We start from the raw sequence: 22,837 nt of genomic DNA on the forward strand, positions 1-22,837 counted from the left end.
CTTCTCCAGTGAGTCCTTCCTAATCATTAGGTGGCCAAAGTATTTTGAGTTTTAGCTTCAGGATCTGGCCTTCTAAAGAAGGCAGTATTGCAGGTTAATTCTGCCAACTGCCAGCAGTTTGATTCTCACCAGCTCCAGGTTGACTCAGCCTTTCATCCTTCCGAGGTTGGTAAAAAGGAGGGCCCAGATTGTTGAGTGCAAAAGGCTGCCTCTGTAAACCGCTTAGAGAGGGCCGTCAAGCATTACGAAGCGGGGTATAAATCTAAGCGCTTATCGCTATTGCTGTGTTCTTCCGTAGATTGTCGATGTGTTCATGGAGAACAGTTTGATTCAGCAGTGCACTTCCTTCTTGCTGGATGCGTTGAAGAACAATCGTCCTGCTGAAGGGCACCTTCAGACCCGTCTCCTTGAGATGAATCTCATTCATGCTCCCCAGGTAACGGCTTCCCCCTCCTGCAAGAGGATTGGGCATCATCTCATTTCCTCTTGAGCAGGACAGTTGACCCCCTTCTAGGTACAGCTTCAACTTTCCATGGGCGGCCCAAAATTGGACACCTCGCCGCGGGACGGTTCCAGGTGGGATATAACTCGGCGCAAAAAATGTTGCCCGCCGCTTTCTTCGACATTATTTCCATTGATAAAAATGGAAATATTGTTGGAACAAGCAGTGGCAACTAATATTGATCGCGTCGAGTTATATCCCGCATGGCATTGTCCCCCAGCGAGTTGGTCATAGCGAGTTAACCGCGGTAAGTTGTCGCAGACCCTAGCCAGTCAGTTTCTCTGTGGTGTTTGTTTGTTTAATGTTCCATTAATGTTCATCTGCGTATAATGCTACTGGCGTGCTTCTTTTGTTGGCTTCTTTTAGGTTGCCGATGCCATTTTGGGAAATCAGATGTTCACACATTACGACCGAGCCCACATTGCCCAGCTTTGCGAAAAAGCCGGCTTGCTGCAGAGAGCTCTGGAACACTACACGGATCTTTACGATATCAAGCGTGCCGTTGTGCACACACACCTTCTGAATCCAGAGGTGAAATAAATAAAAATAAATGCAGTAAAGCAAATCCCCCCCTTTTTTTTGGCTTAATATCCCTGTGAATCCATCTAGGGCAGAGGCCCCCAACCTTTGGGGCACCAGGGATCACCGGTTCCGTGGAGAGAGGTTTTTCCACAGACCGGAGGGTGCGTGGTTTTGTGTGCTGTCTACATCCCACGGATGGGGCTTTGCTTGTTTGTGCGGACTGGTTGCTGGCATGCCGTGGCCCGGTAGTGGGCCACAGACCGGGTGTTGGGGACCCTTGATCTAGGGTATTGTCTGATTGAATGGTTCTGAAATATTCAAGCTATGATAACAGGTCTGTTCTTTAATTAGTACTTGTTCCTAAGGCGGGTGTTTGAGTTGTGTGTTCTAGATTATAAGTGCATCTGTTTTACATATTTAACTTTGGAGGGTTTTTTTTTTAATCTCTCTCCCTTCCCCCCCACCCCCAGTGGCTGGTGAATTTCTTCGGCTCCCTGTCGGTCGAAGACTCCGTCGAGTGCCTGCGGGCCATGTTGTCCGCCAACATCCGACAAAATCTGCAGCTCTGTGTCCAGGTGGCTTCGAAGTACCACGAACAGTTGGGCACCCAGTCTCTTGTGGAACTCTTCGAGTCCTTCAAAAGCTACGAAGGTACATCTAAGACGGGGGTACCCAACACACACACACACACACACACACACACACACACACACACACACACACAGACACCGATCCTTGGCACGCCAGAAACCGGTCCACGCAAACAAGCAAAGCCCCGTCCGCTGGATGCAGGCAGTACACAAAACCACAACCCCTCCGTGCCTGACTGAGGAATTCTGAGAGTTGAAGTCCACAAGTCATAAAAGAGCCAGGTTTGAAGATCCCCTGGGCTAAACAAATGGGTATAACTCAAGGACCACCTGGAGTTTTATTGTAGGATATGCCAAGCCGTGTCTGATTTGATAACTCTTAACCCTAAAAGGCATTCACAAAGTGAGTCCAACCTCTCTGGCGTGTCAGAATGTAAAGTACCTGAGTGGAAAACTGGCTTGACAGATTAAAGAGGATCACTAGAAGATCAGGGTTAGCCTGATAGGATTAATTTACTCAGTATTATAAGAAGAGCAATATCCTATACATGGTTTAAAAGGAACCAAAACAAAAGTATGTGTTTTAAGCTGTGGTCAAACTGCTGAAATACCTAATGTGAGTTTGGGAAACATTTTCAACATGTTTGGCTTAGTTTTTATAGCCCAAATTAAAGCCATCTAGGCCCAAAGGGCCTGGTGCAGCATATTTGATCAAAGGGTTCTTGAAAAATTTTCTGACGTGCAAAAAAAATAACAACCCACAAGGACTTTTCATTCTTTGAATTTATTCATCTCTGCATCTCCACTAAGCCGCTTGTTTCTCTGCCCGTCTAGGACTCTTTTATTTCTTGGGCTCTATTGTCAACTTCAGCCAGGACCCGGATGTCCATTTTAAATACATCCAGGCGGCCTGCAAGACCGGCCAAATCAAAGAGGTTGAAAGGATCTGCCGGGAAAGCAACTGTTACAATCCAGAACGAGTGAAAAATTTCCTGAAGGTAGGTAAATTTCTGGGCACGGCAGCTTTGAGACCAGAGTTTCTCAGCTTCGGCAACTTTTCAGATGGGTGGGCTTCAACTCCCAGAATCCTTGGGGTGCTTGCTGGAGAATTCTGGGAGTTGAAGTCCACCCATCAAATTGCTGAGGTTGAGAAACACTCTTTGAGGCTGTTTGCTTGCTTGTTTGTATCCCACCCTTATTGTTTTTATAAATAAGCTGAAGCAGTGAATATATCCAACATATCTTCCTCCTCCTATTCCCCCCCAAACAACAACCTTGTGAGGTGGGATCTGTCTGTCTTAATAAGTCTCTGAGTTATGTTTTGTATAAATAAGTCAAAGCAGTGAATATATCCAACATATCTTCCTCCTCCTATTCCCCCCCAAACAACAACCTTGTGAGGTGGGATCTGTCTGTCTTAATAAGTCTCTGAGTTATGTTTTGTATAAATAAGTCGAAGCAGTGAATATATCCAACATATCTTCCTTCTCCTATTCCCCCCCAAACAACAACCTTGTGAGGTGGGATCTGTCTGTTTTAATAGTCTCTGATTTATGTTTTGTGTGTTTCTTTTCCTGCCCTCCTAGGAAGCCAAGCTTACTGACCAGCTTCCCTTGATCATTGTCTGCGACAGATTTGACTTTGTTCACGACTTGGTTCTTTACTTGTATCGCAACAATTTGCAGAAGTATATTGAGATATACGTTCAGAAGGTACGGTTCATCTCCTCTGGGCTTGAACTGAAGACTCGTGATCGTGTGACCCTGGGGGTGCTGCAGGGGTTCGAAGCATGAAAAGTGGTCATTTAGACCCGACTCGTCTGATGGTGGGATTGCAAGCCTCGAAACTAAACAATGGGTCCCGCTTTAGGTAAACCCGAGTCGCATTCCCGCAGTCGTGGGAGGACTGCTGGACGTGGATTGCTCCGAAGATGTGATCAAGAACTTGATCATGGTGGTGAGAGGTCAGTTTTCGACGGACGAATTGGTCGCCGAAGTGGAGAAAAGGAACAGGTGAGACCCAGGGGGGTGGGATCTTCAGAATATTTTGTTTCCCAAGAGCGATTAAATTAGCTTTCCCTGGACCAGAGGTCCCCAGGGACTGGTTCCGTGGAGAGAGATTTTTCTGTGGACTGGAGGGGGGCGTGGTTTCATGTACTTCCACCATCCCATCGATGGGGCTTGTTTGCGTGGACTGGTTTCAGGCATGCCATGGACCGGTGCCGGTCCACGGACCGGAAGTTGGGGAACCCCTGTCCTGTACAACCTCAAGGCACATATGGCTCATGCTTGACTTAACAACCTTTCGTTTAGTGACTGTTTGAATTTACAACGGCACCAAAAAACAGGGACTTACGACCATTTTTTACGCTGGACGATGTCAAGAGTGAAAATCTGGCAACGACATGCCTCTCTGTTTTCATCTTGCCGTTAGTTTAAGGGCAGGGGGGAGGTTAGTTAGAGAAATGAAATCTCCAGTTCTACAGAGGATTGCTAAGAGTGGGCAGCCTGGAAACCTTTCAAGGGCATTCTAGCAGGTGTGAAGGAGATAGCAGATGGTTCTCATAAGAAAGAGAACTCGATTCCATGAGCTAGGTGGATTTGGCTGGGAAAGTCACTGTTATAGGCTGCAGTCTGATGCCTGGGGATTTTAGACTTAGTTTTCCCTCACTTTCTACCAAGCCATGTATTCAATAAACTGTAAGCATTTCAGAAATGAAAACAATCCTGGGCTCTTACTTGGAAACTCGAGGTGGAGATTTAATGTAAGGCCGTTGCAGCATCTCCAGGGTCACGTGATCAAAATTCAAATGCTTGGCAACTGGCCTGTACTTAACGACGGCTGCGGGGTCCCGGGCTCACGCGATCCCCATTTGCCACCACCTGAGAAGCAAAATCACCACGGGGGAAGCCAGATTGACGTAAGAGCCGTGTGACCGACTGAACAACTGCAGTGATTCACGTAACGACGCTAGCAAGAAAGATCATCAAACGGGGCAGAAGTCACCGAAGAACGGTCTGGCTTGGCAACAGAAATGTTCGGCTCGGTTGCAAATCCAACATGATCCAGGCACTGGGGGGGGGGGGAAACGATGCGTTGCTTCCTGCCCTGGAGACGTTCACTGTGGGTTTCGGCTGGAGCTGCTTCTCTGTCAGTGGGTATCCTCTTCTTGAGACTTTGCAGAAAGACAAACCAAGATCAATCGATCGATCGGTTAAAACGTTGGCTAGGGCCCGCCACAGAACCAGCTAAAGATCTGTGTTCTTCCTCACAGGCTGAAGTTGCTGCTGCCTTGGCTGGAGTCTCGGATTCACGAAGGTTGCGAGGAGCCAGCAACTCACAACGCCCTGGCTAAAATCTACATCGACAGTAACAACAACCCCGAGCGCTTCCTGCGAGAGAATCTCTTTTACGACAGCCGCGTGGTGGGGAAATATTGTGAAAAGAGAGACCCTCACCTGGCCTGTGTGGCTTACGAAAGGGGCCAGTGTGACCTCGAGCTCATAAAGGTGAGCGTTGCCGTTGGATACGAAGCAGCAGAAGGCTGTAGAGGCTAGTGTGAATTAAAAGGATTTAAAAACAATAATAATAATGGAGGGACGCGGTGGCTCAGTGGTTTAGGACGCTGAGCTTGTCGATATAGCTTTGCTGGCCACATGAGCACGGAAAATGTCTTCGGACAACGCGGGCTCCTTTGGCTAAGAAACCGAGATAAGCACTGCCTCCTAATTGTCGATCAGAAGGTCGGCAGTTTGGCAGGTCGAATCCCGAGTGCCGCGTAACAGAGTGAGCGCCTGTTACTCGTCCCAGCTTCTGCTAACCTAGCAGTTCGAAAGCACGTAAAAAACGCAAGTAGAAAAATAGGGACCCCTACGGTGGGAAGGTAACAGCGTTCCGTGTGCCTTTGGCGTCTAGTCATGCTGGCCACATGACCATGGAGACGTCCTCGGACAAGCGCTGGCTCTTCGGCTTTGAAACGGAGATGAGCACCGGCCCCTAGAGTCGGAAACGACTAGCACGCATGTGCGGGGGAACCTTTACCTTTTACTAAAAATAATAATAATCCGCCATGTTGTTTATGAAGATTCTCGGTCATCCAGGTCAGGGTTGTCCCGAAGGTGCTTTTTTTTTTCTTTTCCCCTTCCAGGAGGCAACTGGACTTCCTTGTTTTTCCTTTGAAGACGTTTCGCTTCTCATCCCAGAAGCTTCTTCAGCTCTGACTGGACGGTGGGGAACGGGAGGATTTATATTCCTTGCAGACAGCTGGTCATTTGCCTCCTTTTAGAGAGTCGTTGAGGCCACTCGGAGGAAGGAATATAAATCCTTCCATTCCCCACCATCCGGTCAGAGCTGAAGAAGTTTCTCGGATGAGAAGCGAAACGTCTTCAAAGAAAAACGTCTTCAAAGAAAAACGAAGCCCAGTTGCCTGGTGGGAAAAAAAACAAACATCTTTGGGACAATCCTCCATGTTTTGCAACATGGCTGCTGCCAACGTGGGAAGTTGGAAAGAGTCCATTTAAACGCGCTCCTTTTTAAACAAAAGCCTTCTCCTTTCCCATCGCTTCTTTTTCAGGTGTGCAACGAGAATTCTCTGTTTAAGAGCGAAGCTCGTTACTTGGTACGAAGGAAAGATCCAGAATTGTGGGTCAGCGTGTTGGAGGAAAACAACCCCTTCAGAAGACCTCTCATTGATCAGGTAAATCTAGAGATCTGGAACCTACAAAACCAGGTGATAGGTTGTGACCGAGGAATGAATAAGAAAAGATCCTTCGCTAGAGACAACATCAAAAGCCCTGTTTATTTGATTTTTATCCTGCCTTTATTACTTTGTATAAGTAATTCAAGGCGGTGAACATGCCTCATACTTCTTCCCCCTGTTTTTCCCAGAACAACAACCCCGTGAGGTGGGCTGGGCTGAGAGAAATGGATTGCCCATAGTCACCCAGCTGGTTTCATGCTTTAGCTGGAACTAGAACTCACCATCTCCTGGTGATTGGACCAAAGTCACCCAGCCGGCTTTTGTGCTTAAGGAGGGACTAAAACTCACCATCTCCTGATGATTGGCCCAAAGTCACCCAGCTGCTTTCATGCTTTAGCCAGAACTAGAACTCACTGTCTCCTGGTGATTGGCCCAAAGTCACCCAGCCGGCTTTTGTGCTTAAGGCAGGACTAGAACTCACCGTCTCCTGGTGATTGGCCCAAAGTCACTCAGCCGGCTTTTGTGCTTAAGGCAGGACTAGAACTCACCGTCTCCTGGTGATTGGCCCAAAGTCACCCAGCCGGCTTTTGTGCTTAAGGCAGGACTAGAACTCACCGTCTCCTGGTGATTGGCCCAAAGTCACTCAGCCGGCTTTTGTGCTTAAGGCAGGACTAGAACTCACCGTCTCCTGGTGATTGGCCCAAAGTCACCCAGCTGCTTTCATGCTTTAGCCGGAACTAGAACTCACTGTCTCCTGGTGATTGGCCCAAAGTCACCCAGCCGGCTTTTGTGCTTAAGGCAGGACTAGAACTCACCGTCTCCTGGTGATTGGCCCAAAGTCACCCAGCCGGCTTTTGTGCTTAAGGCAGGACTAGAACTCACCGTCTCCTGGTGATTGGCCCAAAGTCACCCAGCTGCTTTCATGCTTTAGCCGGAACTAGAACTCACCGTCTCCTGGTGATTGGCCCAAAGTCACTCAGCCGGCTTTTGTGCTTAAGGCAGGACTAGAACTCACCGTCTCCTGGTGATTGGCCCAAAGTCACCCAGCTGCTTTCATGCTTTAGCCGGAACTAGAACTCACTGTCTCCTGGTGATTGGCCCAAAGTCACCCAGCCGGCTTTTGTGCTTAAGGCAGGACTAGAACTCACCGTCTCCTGGTGATTGGCCCAAAGTCACCCAGCCGGCTTTTGTGCTTAAGGCAGGACTAGAACTCACCGTCTCCTGGTGATTGGCCCAAAGTCACTCAGCTGCTTTCATGCTTTAGCCGGAACTAGAACTCACCGTCTCCTGGTGATTGGCCCAAAGTCACCCAGCCGGCTTTTGTGCTTAAGGCAGGACTAGAACTCACAGTCTCCTGGTGATTGGCCCAAAGTCACCCAGCCGGCTTTTGTGCTTAAGGCAGGACTAGAACTCACAGTCTCCTGGTGATTGGCCCAAAGTCACCCAGCCGGCTTTTGTGCTTAAGGCAGGACTAGAACTCACCGTCTCCTGGTGATTGGCCCAAAGTCACCCAGCCGGCTTTTGTGCTTAAGGCAGGACTAGAACTCACCGTCTCCTGGTGATTGGCCCAAAGTCACCCAGCTGCTTTCATGCTTTAGCCGGAACTAGAACTCACCGTCTCCTGGTGATTGGCCCAAAGTCACTCAGCCGGCTTTTGTGCTTAAGGCAGGACTAGAACTCACCGTCTCCCGGTTTCTAGGCCAGCACCTCAAACACTACACTGTACACCCTTTCCTTTTTAAACTAGATTAGCATCACTGACGTGTTAATTCTTTTCATTTCTCTAAGGACGCCCAATTGCAAAGCAAGTCCCGCTTTTATCAGTTCAACACTTTTCCTTCTCTTTTTGGTAGAAGAAACTTTGGCTCACTCCTAAGTAGGTTTTTTTTTCCTTTTGATGAAAATAAACAAATAAAAAAACAATTTGTCTAACAGCTGGTTAGTCATATGACTAACTTGCCTGCTAAGCGGGCCTTCTGAAGAATTTTGTACCCAGATACTAACACCCCATTGCCGAGTCCCACGTCCACTTTCTGTTCTTCAGTGTCTTTTTAAAAGTGTGTTTCCGGGTTTTTTGCTCTCAACCTGGCTAGGATTAGTGCTTAATGATTGTTAAGCGACATCCGTGTTTTACCAACGCCAGGTTGTCCAGACGGCGTTATCAGAAACTCAAGATCCGGAAGAGGTTTCTGTGACAGTTAAAGCCTTCATGACGGCTGATCTGCCCAACGAACTGATTGAGCTACTCGAAAAGATCGTCCTGGATAATTCGGTCTTCAGCGAGCACAGGTAGGGAAGACCCCTTTTTTAAACCTTCCAAAGGTCACCTTTCTATGGCCTTTGTCGATATCTGATTTCTTCTTGTGAATGTATTTGTATGGCACTGTCTGCAAGGCCTCTTAAGTAACAGCCAACCTTACTACAGGTGGCCCTGGATTTAGCACCACAGTTGAGCCCCAAAGGTTCCCATTTTCTAGGCAAGACAATCGTTAAGAAACATTTGCCTCATTTTACAGCCTTTCTTGCCACGGTCGTTAAGTGAACCTCTGCAGTTGTGAAGTTAGTAACACCCTTGCTAAGGGAATCTGGCTTCCCCATTGACGTTGCTGATCCGGCTGCATGTGGCGATCACATGAGCCTGGGACAGTACAACCGTCATAAAGAAGAGACGAGACGCTCACCTGTCTCAGATGGTGTAGGTTCTCCTGCTTGAGCAGTGGGCTGGACTAGAAGACCTCCAAGGTCCCTTCCAACTCCTAGTCTAGTCTAGTCTATTTTATTCTACTCTATTAATTCTGCTGTATTCTGCTCTGCTCTATTCTATCTATTCTACTCTACTATTTTAATTCTATTCTATTCTATTCTATTCTATTCTATTCTATTCTATTCTATTCTATTCTATTCTATTCTATTCTATTCTATTCTATTCTATTCTATTCTATTCACATGCCAGTTGCCAAGCATCCAAATTCTGATCACGTGACGACCGTTAGGGATGCTGCAACGGTTATAAGGGTAAAAAAAAAATGGTCCTAAGTCCCTTTTCTTTCCGTGCCATTGTAATTTCAACCAGTCACTTAACCACCGGCCTGTAAGTTGGGAACTGCCTGTACTGCTGGAATCCGCTGGCTTAACCGTTTGCTTGTGCACGCTCGCCAGGAATCTGCAGAACCTCTTGATCCTGACGGCCATCAAAGCCGACCGCACCCGGGTGATGGAGTACATCAATCGGCTGGATAACTACGATGCCCCAGATATCGCTAACATTGCCATCAGCAATGAGCTCTACGAAGAAGCCTTTGCCATCTTTAGGAAGTTTGACGTCAACACCTCTGCCATTCAGGTGAGGCTGCAGTTGGTAGCTTGCCAACCTCCGAAGATCTTTCCCAAAGGTGCTTTCCTCCCCCCCCTCCCCCCAGGAGGAACCAGACTTCCTTGTTTTTTCTTTGAAGAAGTTTCGCTTCTCCTCTGAGAAGCTTCCTCAGCTCTGACTGGATGGTGGGGAGTGGAAGGATTGGTACTCCTTGCAGTCGGCTGGTCATTTGCATCCTTTTAGAGACTCCTTGAGGCCACCTGGAGGTTTACCTGCGTCTTTAGGGTCACCTGAGTGGTGGAAGTGAGTGGGGAGCCTTCTTGGCTGCAGGATGTTTTTTTGCCCTGGGTTCCTTCACTGTTGAGGGCAGGCACAGGCTGTTGGGGATGAGTCTGTGTTAGACTGCCTCTCAAACTGAAGCTCGAATGGCTCCTGTAGTTTGCAATGATTTCTGGAAATCCGTTCAGACTCCCGCACCATTCGAAGGGCGTTCATCCCGAAGCGCCTGGCTAAATGGCGATTCTCAGTCATCCAGGTCGGGCTTGTCCCAAAGGTGCTTTTTCAGGAGGCAACTGGACTTTCTTGGCTTTCCTTGAAGACGTTTCCCTTCTCCTCCAAGAAGCTTCCTCAGCTCGGACTGGATGGTGGGGAATGGAAGGATTTATACTCCTTGCAGATAGCTGGTCATTTGCCTTCTTTTAGAGAGTCGTTGGAGGTTTACCTGTGTCCTCAGGGTCACCTGAGCGGTGCAAATAGGTCTGGAGCCTTCTTGGAGCTGCCAAACCTTGGATGAGCAGTGCAACGTCTTCAGAGAAAAAGAAGAAAGTCCAGTTGACTCGTGAAAAAGCACCTTTGGGGGGGGGGTAACTTTGACCTGGATGACTGAGAATCTCCATAGACTTCAAAGAGCTCCATTTTTTTTCCCTTTTCTTTCTGGTGTTGGCTTAGATCTGGGTTCTCCAAAGTTGGCAACTTTATGACTCGTTGACAACTTCAGCGAACCTGAGAGCTGAAGAAGCTTCCTGGAGGAGAAGCAAAACGTCTTCAAAGAAAAACAAGGAAGTCCAATTGCCTCCTGGAAAAATAAAAAAAGCACCTTTTGGCTTAAGACTTGTGGATTTCAACTCCCAGAATTCCTCCGTCAGGAATTTTGGAAGTCCACAAAGTCTTAAAAGTGGCCAACTTTGGGGATTGTTGGCCTGCTCCTCCTTTTAAAAAACCTGGACCGGTGTTTCTGAAATCTCATCTTGCACCCTTTGATAGGTGTTGATAGAACACATCAGCAATTTGGATCGTGCCTATGAATTTGCCGAGCGGTGTAACGAGCCGGCCGTGTGGAGTCAGCTGGGCCGAGCACAGCTTCAGAAGGACTTGGTTAAGGAAGCCATAGATTCTTACATCAAAGCTGATGATCCGTCTGCCTATATGGAGGTTGTGCAGGCAGCCAACAGAAATGGTAAGCCAATTTTTTTTTAAAATTTCCACCGGAATATCAGAAAAAATTTGCCCATTTGTTTGGTCAGCCGGCATTTGATAGTAATGGATTCTATTCCGCTTCGGTCTCTGTTTTTCAAAACCTCCGTGTTAAGAATATACATTACTTTTCTATTCTTTTTTTCTCTTTGCACTTATAGCATGCATATTACCTCCGCCTCCATATTTTGATAGATGTATCTGTTTAAAATACACAGTTATTCAGAAATGCAAAACATAATTCAGAAATGCAAAACACTTTTAACGTGCATATTAGTTTTAAGTTACTTGCATTGGTTTGTTTAAAAATGTGATCATGCAGAAGCAACAGCTCCCAACCTCTTTTATGCCCCTAGAACGCTTCTGATATATTCTCGCACCCATTACAAAAGTTCAGCAATGAATTATGCATATACACTATAATTTTGAAAACCCAAGTTTTCACATCCCCTGGAATATCGTCTCGCACCCCCAGTTGGGAACCCCTGAAGCTGGCCAATAAAAAATCTGCATGACTCTCTAAATCTGTGTAAGTCTGTCATTATACGTGGCAATGTACACAGTTGTTTAAATCAGCTTGAAACATAAAGATATCAAAGAAATCGTTTCCTAAAATATTTTTCTGTATGGGATCCGTTTGTCAGCATATCGGTAAACCTCCCATTGCTACGTACGGTATTTTTCCATTCATTCCATCGCTGGTTTTTTGCAAATGCCTGACATCCTGAAAATGTCATTGTAAAATAAATTATTTGTTCTCTCTTTTTTGTGTCCCTTCAAGATAACTGGGAGGACCTGGTCAAATTCTTACAGATGGCTCAGAAGAAGGCCAGAGAGTCTTACGTTGAGACCGAACTGATTTTTGCCTTAGCCAAAACAAACCGACTTTCGGAGCTAGAAGAATTTGTTAGTGGCCCTAACAATGCACACATACAACAGGTATTTTCATTTATTTATTTATTTATTTATTTATTTATTTATTTATTTATTTATTTATTCATTCATTCATTCATTCATTTATTCATTCATTCATTCATTCATTCATTCATTCGGCGGCTTACCTTACCACAGGTTAACTGGGCGGCTTACAATATTAAATTTTATTTGGAGGTTAAAACTTTTAGCACAATTAAATTAAACATAATTCCTAAGAAATGACATGGTGTAGTGATGAATAAGGATAATAATTTTGATTAAATGTGTCAGTCCTCTTGATTTCCAGAGAGTCCGGGCAATTTGCAGATCGTTAAAACATTTTAACAACTAGAAAACCACAGAAGGCAAAAATTGAACAAAACTGGGTTGCACCGCTAGTTTTCCTGTGTGAGCTAGACAAGTGCAAGGCCAAGCAAGCAGAATTTGTCACTTAGGTGGGGCCAACCCTGAGAAGAACAGCAAAAACTAAATCATGGTTTGTTGCTTAGCACACTGATGCCGGCGTTCACATTCTGTTTCTTTGCCATTGGTCAATTTTGTCCTCTTGTCTCCAGGTTGGTGATCGCTGCTACGAGGAAGGGATGTACGATGCGGCCAAGCTACTCTACAATAACGTGTCGAATTTTGGGCGCCTGGCTTCCACCTTGGTGCACCTGGGGGAGTACCAAGTAGCTGTGGATAGCGCCCGCAAAGCGAACAGCACCAGGACATGGAAAGAGGTGAGTTGCTTGGCATTCTTCAAGGGGAAAGACATTTTGACTTAAGATCGTAACTCAGCCTGGGATCAAGTTGCTTAAACGGATCATCATCACCCGATTTTACGATCCCTTTTGCAGCAGTCAGTCAGCAATTACAGTAATCGTAAAGCGAGTCCCTTGTCCGCAATGGGTGGTGGGGGGTTTCTTGGCCAGAAAACAGAAGGAAATGCAGTTTTCTGGAACAGCTGACATCCTGTAGCCTGTAACACCATCAAACATCCACATGTGTTTATCCCATGTCCTTGGGAAGGACTTGTTACGTGGGGGGAAAGGCCAGATCCTGTTTGAACATCTGGATGATTGCAATGAACCCTGATTATTAGCATTGACAAAATCCTCACGGGTCAATTGCAAAAAGGCAACTTTACTGGGAACAGCTGACATCCTGTGAGGAGACCTGTAACACCGTCAGACAATACCTGCTTGTCCCAGATCCTTGGGATAAGGGGACAGAAATGCCAACTCCAGCCTGAACCTCTGGATGACATCTGTGCAAATCAGTGGATTCAATTGTTCACTTTTGCTAAGCCTGTCTTTGGTTGCAGGTGTGTTTTGCCTGCGTGAACGGAAAGGAATTCCGGCTTGCGCAGATATGCGGCTTGCACATCGTAATCCACGCGGATGAACTTGAAGAACTGATAAGCTACTATCAGGTTGGCACAAAAGTTACCAAAGATATTTCTGACACACTTCCTCCCACTGAACGGCTAAAGTTATAAACAGCCCTAGTATTTGTGGGCCAAATGAATCCCACACTAGCATCCTTTTAAGACAATAGCATTTAAAAAAAAACACAAAAATTTTCCCACCAAACCCTAAGAAGCTGAGAACAGTTCCTGGAGGTTACATACGTTTAGCTGAAATTTTATTTAAATTTTAGAATGAAATTTGACATATCATAATCAGTTTTTCATCTCCGTGATGAATAAGCCTCTATTGCTTATTTTATCCAAATGCAGTTAGTTTTAATCGTTTACGTCTGCGCACAACCACTTTAAACTTAATGCACATTGAGTTCTAAACTCGATTGTAAAAAAAAAACACACAAAAAAAACAATTTTTGTAACAGTTCTCAAAAGTTTGGAATATTTTACCTGATTCAGTTGTCTGTGCCATCAACTTTCACAGTTTTCATTCTAACTTAACTTCTCTGGATCTAAATTCCCTATTTAAGAGGTCCCTAAGGGGGCGTGTGTAAATGCACTAATGTGCCTCCTGTGACACTTTAATTTTCTTACTTGGTTGGTTCGAATTTATATTTTTTGCCTGATGAATGAAGTTTTTTAAAAATGTTTGGAATGTCTTCTCTTAGTTTTCAGAACATTTTGTTACCAGACTAGATAACCTTATCAGCAGGATTTTATTCTCCTATTCCTCTTATAGTTTATATAAGGCTTGTGTGCCAGTGTGGTCTGTGATTGGTTGCTCGTTTGGAGCTGTTTTAAATTTAAATTCTGAGCAGCTGATTGGTTCTCTTGTTGATTGGTTCTTGATGGTCTGGTTTCTTACGTATTCACATGCTGGAATGGAAGTTTGTGGGATTATCTACTGATCTTGTTTAGCTACTGGTCTAAGCTGCTTTAACCGGCTTGTGCTCTTGACTTGCAGGGCCGCGGTTACTTTGAGGAATTGATCGGTCTCTTGGAAGCAGCTCTTGGTCTGGAACGGGCCCACATGGGGATGTTCACCGAACTTGCTATTTTATATTCCAAATATAAGCCCCAGAAGATGAAAGAACATCTGGAGCTCTTCTGGTCCAGAGTCAATATCCCAAAGGTATCTGATCTTATATTCCTGAAGTCACGTAAATAACTGGTATGGTTCCGTTTTCCAGCTAGCTTCATAAAATTACCACAAAAAGTCAAATAGTTTGGGTACCGGTAACTTTATCGTGCCTTGGACTCTGGTTCTTCCTTTTCACTGTTGACTTCCAAACCCTCCCCCCCCCCCGTGTCTTCAAGGTCCTCCGAGCAGCAGAACACGCCCACCTATGGGGAGAGCTTGTCTTCCTCTATGATAAATACGAAGAATATGACAATGCAATAATCACCATGATGAACCATCCGACGGATGCTTGGAAGGAAGGACAGTTCAAGGACATCATTGCCAAGGTGAACGCCTATAAAGTGAAAGGAGTGGAGTGGAGTGGAGTGGAGTGGAGTGGAGTGGAGTGGAGTGGAGTGGAGTAGAGTAGAGTAGAGTAGAGTAGAGTAGAGTAGAATAGAATAGAATAGAATAGAATAGAATAGAATAGAATAGAACAGAATATGAAATAGAATAGAAAAGAATTGGGAGAATAGGAATAGAATAGAATAGAAAATATGGAGTGGAGTGGAGTAGAATAGAATATGAAATAGAATAGAATGTGAAATAGAATAGAATATGAAATAGAATAGAATATGAAATAGAATAGAAAAGAATTGGGAATAGAATAGGAATAGAATAGAATATGAAAGAATAGAATAGAATAGAATAGAATAGAATAGAATAGAAATACAGAATAGAATATGAAATAGAATAGAAAAGAATTGGGAATAGAATAGAATCACAGAAAATAGAATAGAATATGAAATTAGAATAGAATATGAAAGAATAGAATAGAAAAGAATTGGGAATAGAATCGAATAAAATATGAAAGAATAGAAAAGAATTGGGAATAGAATAGAATAGGAATAGAATAGTTCTTCAACGTTGGGTAGTTAAATTTAATGTACCGTTTAAGAGGCTAACAGTTTTCTTAACCCATTCTTACCCTCGCAGGTTGCCAACGTAGAGTTGTATTACCGAGCCCTGCAATTTTATTTGGATTACAAACCGTTGCTGATCAACGATCTCCTCCTCGTATTATCCCCACGGCTGGATCACACCAGGACAGTCAGCTTTTTCTCCAAGGTGACTTTAAAAAGACCCACTCCTGGAATGAACCGGCCAGTACTGAGTTCAGATGGGATGGTCTAAGGCAGCGGTCCCCCACCTTTTGGGCACCAGGGACCGGTTTCGTGGCAGACAATTTTTCCATGGATTGAAGGAAGGGGGGGGGGAAGGAGGATGGTTTTGGTTTGACTCGCCTGCCGCTGTCCTTCCAGCTGTGCAGCCTAGTTCCCAACCAGTTTGTGGCCCAGAGGCTGGGCACCCCTGGTCTAAGGCAAAAGGAAGGTTTTCAGTCTCCATATGTATTGTTTCCATTTGTATAAGTGGAACCCGGTGTTTTGAGGAGTTATTTTTCCAGCTGTTTTCCATGCATTTTATCCTGAAAGATTCTTTTGGGGAGAAGGCAAGCTTCCATTTTTACAGCTGTTTGAATGATAAATTTTGATAAGCACTCACCAAATATTTCTGTCTCTCCCTTTCTTTCTCTTCTTTCTTTCTTTCTTTCTTTCTTTCTTTCTTTCTTTCTTTCTTTCTTTCTTTCTTTCTTTCTTTCTTTCTTTCTTTCTTTCTTTCTTTCTTTCTTTCGTCTTAAATGTTTGCTTTCTCCCGTAGGTTAATCAGCTACCTCTTGTGAAACCTTATTTGCGCTCAGTCCAGAATCACAATAACAAAGGGGTCAACGAGGCACTGAACAATCTTCTCACAGAGGAGGAAGATTACCAAGTGAGTTTTGGAAGCAGATTTGTACACCTACAACAGTGTGAATACCATATGGACGTCGCGTGATTCGCAGCTTGCTCCAGCATACCTGATGATTCAGTATAGGAAATAGCTCCTCTGTTCTCGGGGGACCCCATAGATGGGTCAACACTTCCTTAACCAATAGGGGCCGTCTAAAAATGTTGGAATTACCTTTTGTAGAATTCACGGTTCCATTCTGCATGGAATACCAATAGCAACAGCACTTAGATTTATATTCCGCTTCACAGGGCTTTTACAGCCCTCTCTAAGCGGTTTACAGAGAGCCTATTTCCCTCAACAATCTGGATCCTCATTTTACCCATCTCGGAAGGATGGAAGGCTGAGTAAACCTTGAGCCGGTCAGGATCGAACGGATGGCTGAGGGCAGTGAGTTAGCCTGCAATGCTGCCTTCTAGCCACTGTGCAGAAAGGGAGAGGGAGGGTGGGAAGGAAGGGAGGGAGGAAGGAAGGAAGGAAGGAAGGAAGGAAGGAAGGAAGGAAGGAGCATTAGCACTTATATACCACTTCACAGTGCTTTACATCCTTCTCTAAGCGGCACATTGCCTCCCAAAATCTGGGTCCTCATTTTTACCGACCTTGGAAGGTTGAGTCAACTCCTGGCAGCGAGCAGTGACGTAGCCTGCAAAACTGCTTTCTAATCACTGAGCACCATGGAATTCTGGGAAGTGTAATTTCAGCAGTCCCAGAAGGCATCAGTTCAAACCGTTTTGGGCCAAATCTGTCTTTTCCCCAAAGAACAAGTGTCAGATGCGCAGAAACAGGTCTACTTCTGAACAGTTTCAAGCAGAAGTGCCGATGGGAGATTCTCTGTCCTCCAGGTTGTGCCCAAGGTGCTTTTTCAAGAGGCAACTGGACTTGTTTGTGTTCCCCCCCCCCCCTGAAGACGTTTCACTTCTCATCCAAGAAGCTTCTTCAGCTTGACTGGATGGTGAGGAATGAACATTCCCCCCCGTCACCCAGTCAGAGCTGAAAAAAGCGTCTTGGATTTCTTTGTTCAGCAAGGTCCCTAACACCTGCCCGGGCCTTCTTTTTCCCCCCGTCTCCCAACAGGGCTTACGAGCATCTATTGACGCTTACGATAACTTCGATAATATCACCTTGGCTCAGCGTCTGGAAAAGCACAGGTTAATTGAGTTCAGACGGATCGCCGCTTACTTGTACAAAGGCAATAATCGGTGGAAGCAGAGTGTGGAGCTGTGCAAGAAAGATCGGCTTTATAAGGTCAGTTCGCATCTTTTGCAAACCGGGTGGGAGGGCGCTGGGCAGACTTTGATCCCAAGTCGTAAGTACCTTTTATTTAGGTTCCGTCGTAACTTTTTAACGGGTCGCTAAAAGACCTATTGCAAATCGAGGGCTCGCCCTAGGCACCTGAGGAGGAGGGCAGGAGAAGAAGCAATGGATGGAGACTAAACAAGGAGAGAAGCAACCTAGAACTAAGGAGAAACTTCCTGACAGCGAGAACAATTAATCAGTGGAATAACTTGCCTCCAGAAGTTGTAAGTGCTCCAACACTGGAATGGAATGGAACAGAATAGAATAGAGTAACAGAGTTGGAAGGGACCTTGGAGGTCTTCTAGTCCAGCCCCCTGCTCAGGCAGGAAGCCCTATACCTTTCAGACAAACGGTTGTCCAACCTCTTCTTAAAAGCCTCCAGTTTTGGAGCACCCACAACTTCTGGAGGCAAGTCGTTCCACTGATTAATTGTTCTGGCTGTCAGGAAATTTCTCCTTAGTTCCAGGTTGCTTCTCTCCTGGCTTTGCTTTCTACTGTGCCTGTACGGATCTGTCAGTAAAGTTACACTCTTGGTAAAATTAGCTCCCAATAGTTTCTTCTGCTGCCTGTGCCAGTGGGATGGTTGACAGCTATTTCATAATAAAAATAACTAACACGGTGCCACGTTGCTCTTTCCGTAGGACGCCATGCAATACGCGGCCGAATCCAAAGACGCCGAACTGGCGGAGAAACTCCTTCAGTGGTTCCTGGAGGAAGACAAGAAGGAGTGTTTTGCGGCTTCTCTCTTCACGTGTTACGACTTGCTGCATCCCGACGTGGTCCTGGAGTTGGCATGGCGACACAACATTACAGACTTTGCGATGCCTTACTTCATTCAGGTGATGAGGGAGTACCTGACCAAAGTAAGTACGGCTTCTTTGCGCAAAGGGGTCTTGCTCTGCTCCAAGCAGTTTTTTTTTTTTAAACTTGTCAAAAACTCGCTGAATGACTTAAAGGCATCTCGAGTGCCAGGGGAACGTCTGTACCCATGGCATCATTTGCTTAATCAAAGCTGTTGATCGATGTTTAAGTGGCATCGCTCTTTGGGGACGTGGATCGGTTAATGCCTGTAATTGAATATTGATCGCAGCCTGGCAGGCGTTATTTCAATAGCAACTAGGCTGGCTGCATTCGTTCCCTGGCGCTGGGACCTATTGGATTTATTTTGTAAAAATAAAAATAAAAATGGAGAAGCTCTCTATGGCTTAAAAAATACAGGTAGTCCTCAGCTTGCGACCCCAGTAGAGCCCAGACTGCCCAAAGACAGTTTGTTAAGTGAGCTTTGCCCCATTTTCTTGCCACTGTTGTTAAGCGAATCGCCGCAGGTGTTAAGCTAGCCACATGGTGGTGAAGTGAATCTGGCTTCCCTTTGGACTTGGCTTGTCAGAATGTCGCCCGAAGGGGATCGCTTAACCCTCCCCGGGACTCTGCAGCCGTCGTAAATATGAGTCAGTTGCCAAGCATCCGAATTTTGAACCGTGCAAGGGCTGTAAGTGTGAAAAATGGTCCTAAGTCACTTTTTTCAGTGCCCTTGTAACTTCAAGCAGTCGCTAAGTCAGGGGTCTTCAAACTTGGCCCTTTTATGACTTGTGGACTTCAACTCCCAGAATTCCTCAGCCAGGCATGCTGGCTGAGGAATTCTGGGAGTTGAAGTCCACAAGTCATAAAAGGGCCAAGTTTGAAGACCTCTGTGCTAAGTGAACTGTTGTAAGTTGAGGATTGCCTGTAATAACGTTGCATCTCGGCCCAGAAACGCAGCATTTCCATCTGCGATAAGCATCCCGTTATTCCAAAAGGTGTTTTCATCGTCACAGCGAACTCATTTTTCCCTAATTTCCTTTCCATTTCGACGACTCTGGAATTTTCAGATTCGTTAGTGCAGCTGAAGCATTTGGAATCGCCAAAGCACAGAGGCATTTTAATCCACTGTCCACCAATATCAATCAGCTTATTATTGTTATTATTATCATCCTCGTCATCGTGTCTATAAAACGACATTCAACCTTGAGTAAAATGCAGATTTTGCAGCGCCTCAGATATTGTGTCTCTCTCTCCCTGCTTCTCTTTCCTAACTCCGTGGCATTTGTCCGTTTCTCCCCCCCCCCCCCCCAATGTTACCTTTTCTTTTTGCATTTGTCTTGAACTTGATTTTGTGACCTTTTTTTTTCCTTTTGATTTTAAATATTCCCCTCTTTTTAATTTTCTTTGCAGGTTGATGGTCTGTTTAATAAGGTGACGCTCTCTCTAGTTTTACGCTCTTGTGTTGTTGTTTTTAATTGGTGTCGTTAAAAATTAGATCTAAAGATGCAGCTGTCTCGCTATAGCTTGCACCGAAAAGCAGAATAATCTAGCTTCATCTAACTAATGTCATAGTACGTATCACTTCATCAAGAACTTGGAAAAATCCAGCCGGACTCACATCTGTATCGCTGGGAAGGAAACCCCAAAATGTTTACTTATTTGTAAGAACGTTTAGTTTCCACTGAAGACTAACAAAAACGTTCAGCAAGATAGCACACGTTTAATATATATCTGATAGACTGGATCTATCTTGGGAGGATTCTTAGTGCAGCGGTCAGCTTTTCTATCCTAAAGTACTCCTGCCTATTAGGAAAAAAACCCCTACTTATTCTATGGAAAGTACTAAAAGAAAATAGTGCGGAATAAATGGAATACAGGTAGTCCTTGACTTAGGATCACAATTGAGCCCAAATTTTTTTTTTGCTAAGCGAGACAGTTGTTAAGTGAGTTTTGACCCATTTTATGACCTTCCTGGGCACCGTTGTTAAATGAGTAACAAGGCGGTCAAGTGAATCTGGCTTCCCCATTGATTTTGCCTGTCACAAGCTTGCAAAAAGCGTTCACAAGGAGCCTAGGTTGCTGCAACCGTCATAATACCAGCCAGTTGCCGAGCGTCTCAATTTTGATCACATGACCATGGGGATGCTGCCCCGGCTGTAGGTGTGGAAAAACGGTCAAAAGACGCTTTTTTCCCCCGGTGCTGTTGTAACTTCCAGCGGTCACTAAATGAAACAACACTCGAGGACTATCTGTATAGCCACCCAGTCTGTTCACTAAACGAAAAGGGGGAGTTTCCGTTATGGTCCTCTCCAGGTTGAAGTCCGGTTGGATTTTGCAAGTGGTAAGTGTCTACTAAGCCGTTGGTCTTCAGGAAACAGCATGCACCATCAGTCTGGTATTAAAATAAGAACTAATTTAGCACACGGAACTAGTCATAAAACTTCCCCTCCTTTTAGTGCAAGTTGTTTTAACTTCCATCCCTCGAGCATCTACCTAACGAGCTAGATCCCAAAGGACATTCTTCCTATTAACGAAGCCTGGGATGCTTTTGGCCATGCGGTGAGAATGCCTGCCTAAATTGGCGGTTGATAAAGGTCAGTGGGATTCAAGAGAGATTAAACCGTTTGTGAGAACGTCCTGATTCTAGGCTGATGACTCTCTTGACTCCGCCCCTGGTTTTCTGCCTGCTCTTCTCCTGCATCCCGGATTCTTTCCCCACCAACCTGCGCTCTTCCCACGAGGAAGGGCTCAAGAGGAAAGCTTGCCCGTTTTCCTGTTGGATCAGCGATTGGTTTGGGATCCGCCGCGCGCGTGCCACGCAGTCAGACTGGTGCCTCGGAGCAGGTTTAATCTGCCCAGCTGCCCTTCAGCGAAAGCACCCACCATCATTCTGCTCTCCACCTTATAAAAGTGCTCCCTCACACACACACACACATACACACCACCACCACTACCATCATCACCACCACCTAAATTTTCCCTCTGGCAGGACTAGGGTGATACCTGCGATTCATATTTAATAATTTAATTTAATTTAATAACATTTATATACCGCCCTTCTCCCTGAGGACTCAGGGCGGTTCACAGGGCAGAATAAAATAGCAAATACAAACATTAAAAAGAGATTAAACAATTGCCCTAGTTAAAAACAATAAAAGTACAATTCTAAAAAACCCCAAGATAAAATTAAAAGACCAAAGATAAAACAACCCCACCGATCCCCATCAGGCTAGGCCAGCTTGTACAAACAAAAATGTCTTGAGATCGCGACGAAAGGAGCGAAGATCGGGCGCCATCCGGAGCTCTACCGGTAGCTGATTCCACAGCTCCGGAGCGCCCACAGAGAAGGATCTCCCCCTGGGGGCCACCAATCGACATTCTCTGATCGGTGGCACCCTGAGGAGGCCCTCTCTGTGGGAACGCACAGGGCGCAGGGAGCTTGATGCCGGCAGCAGATGTTCCCTGAGGTACTCCGGCCCCATGCCATGAAGGGCTTTGAACACCGTTACCAGTACCTTGAATCTCACCCGGAAGACAACTGGCAACCAATGCAACCAATCCCAATATCTTGGGATCCGCCGAAAGCTTTGAAAGCGAATCAAAGCTGCTGCCCCTCTGGTTAATCCTGCCACCTTGGCAATCCGATCCCACCCTTGCTTGCCAGTCGGTCAAGATGGTAAGCCAATGACCCCTCTTAGCAGTTGCCTTCCCAAACGGGACACGGGTTCAACCAGGTTGTCCCATCCCCCGAGACCTCTAAAACAGAAGCCGCTTGGCAGGTGGCAGCTGAAACGGAATCTGCCTTCAGAGTTTGGAATTACCTAACCCGGAGAAAGGTAAGGTAAGGATGGCCACCAAACTCTGGCTGCCCCTTGGTCTTTCTTGAACGTCTCCCGTTTCCTTTTGTAACTCAGGTGGATAAACTCGACGCTTCGGAAAGCCTAAGGAAAGAAGAGGCGCAGGTAGCAGAACCTACTCCTATTGTATACGGTAGGTGGAAATATACTTTTTTTAAAAAAAAAAAAAACAAATTGTTTCCAGGGCCTTCCGTGATGGCTTTAGATGACTTATTTTAACCTTAAAACTCTTCTGCCTCTTGTGCTCCCTTCTCCTAATTCCTACGCGGTGTAGGATTACAAATAAGCATTCCAGAATTTTTTTAAAAAACAAAATTAGCTAGCTTGGTTTCTTTTTCCCTAAGGTTCCCTAAGGTTTTAAGCACAGTTCTGGCTTACTTCGAATAAGTCTGGCGACGTTGCTCGGGGTGTACAACCTCAAGAGTTTTTTTGTTTGTTTGTTTGTTTTGAACATGTTCCCTGGCCTTAGTCCTCCGTCCAC

General features: G+C 45.5%; 1 protein-coding gene across 1 annotated transcript in view; it reads left to right on the forward strand.

Moving 5' to 3' along the window:
• Positions 1–22,837, forward strand: part of CLTCL1 (clathrin heavy chain like 1) — a 49,161-nt gene that overhangs the window by 22,158 nt on the left and 4,166 nt on the right. Inside the window, exons 11-32 of the mRNA XM_081339267.1 lie at positions 299–436; positions 869–1,033; positions 1,495–1,675; positions 2,449–2,612; positions 3,201–3,326; positions 3,484–3,626; positions 4,889–5,123; positions 6,188–6,310; positions 8,457–8,602; positions 9,473–9,656; positions 10,890–11,082; positions 11,881–12,038; positions 12,590–12,754; positions 13,339–13,446; positions 14,402–14,569; positions 14,755–14,904; positions 15,554–15,685; positions 16,277–16,387; positions 17,477–17,647; positions 18,340–18,561; positions 19,910–19,930; positions 22,414–22,489. Of these exons, the coding sequence (XP_081195393.1) occupies positions 299–436; positions 869–1,033; positions 1,495–1,675; positions 2,449–2,612; positions 3,201–3,326; positions 3,484–3,626; positions 4,889–5,123; positions 6,188–6,310; positions 8,457–8,602; positions 9,473–9,656; positions 10,890–11,082; positions 11,881–12,038; positions 12,590–12,754; positions 13,339–13,446; positions 14,402–14,569; positions 14,755–14,904; positions 15,554–15,685; positions 16,277–16,387; positions 17,477–17,647; positions 18,340–18,561; positions 19,910–19,930; positions 22,414–22,489 (3,280 nt within the window). The remainder of the gene's footprint in view (positions 1–298; positions 437–868; positions 1,034–1,494; positions 1,676–2,448; positions 2,613–3,200; positions 3,327–3,483; positions 3,627–4,888; positions 5,124–6,187; positions 6,311–8,456; positions 8,603–9,472; positions 9,657–10,889; positions 11,083–11,880; positions 12,039–12,589; positions 12,755–13,338; positions 13,447–14,401; positions 14,570–14,754; positions 14,905–15,553; positions 15,686–16,276; positions 16,388–17,476; positions 17,648–18,339; positions 18,562–19,909; positions 19,931–22,413; positions 22,490–22,837) is intronic.

Source organism: Vipera berus (assembly GCF_964194415.1).
Source record: "Vipera berus genome assembly, chromosome: 14".
Taxonomy (NCBI): Eukaryota; Metazoa; Chordata; class Lepidosauria; order Squamata; family Viperidae; genus Vipera; species Vipera berus.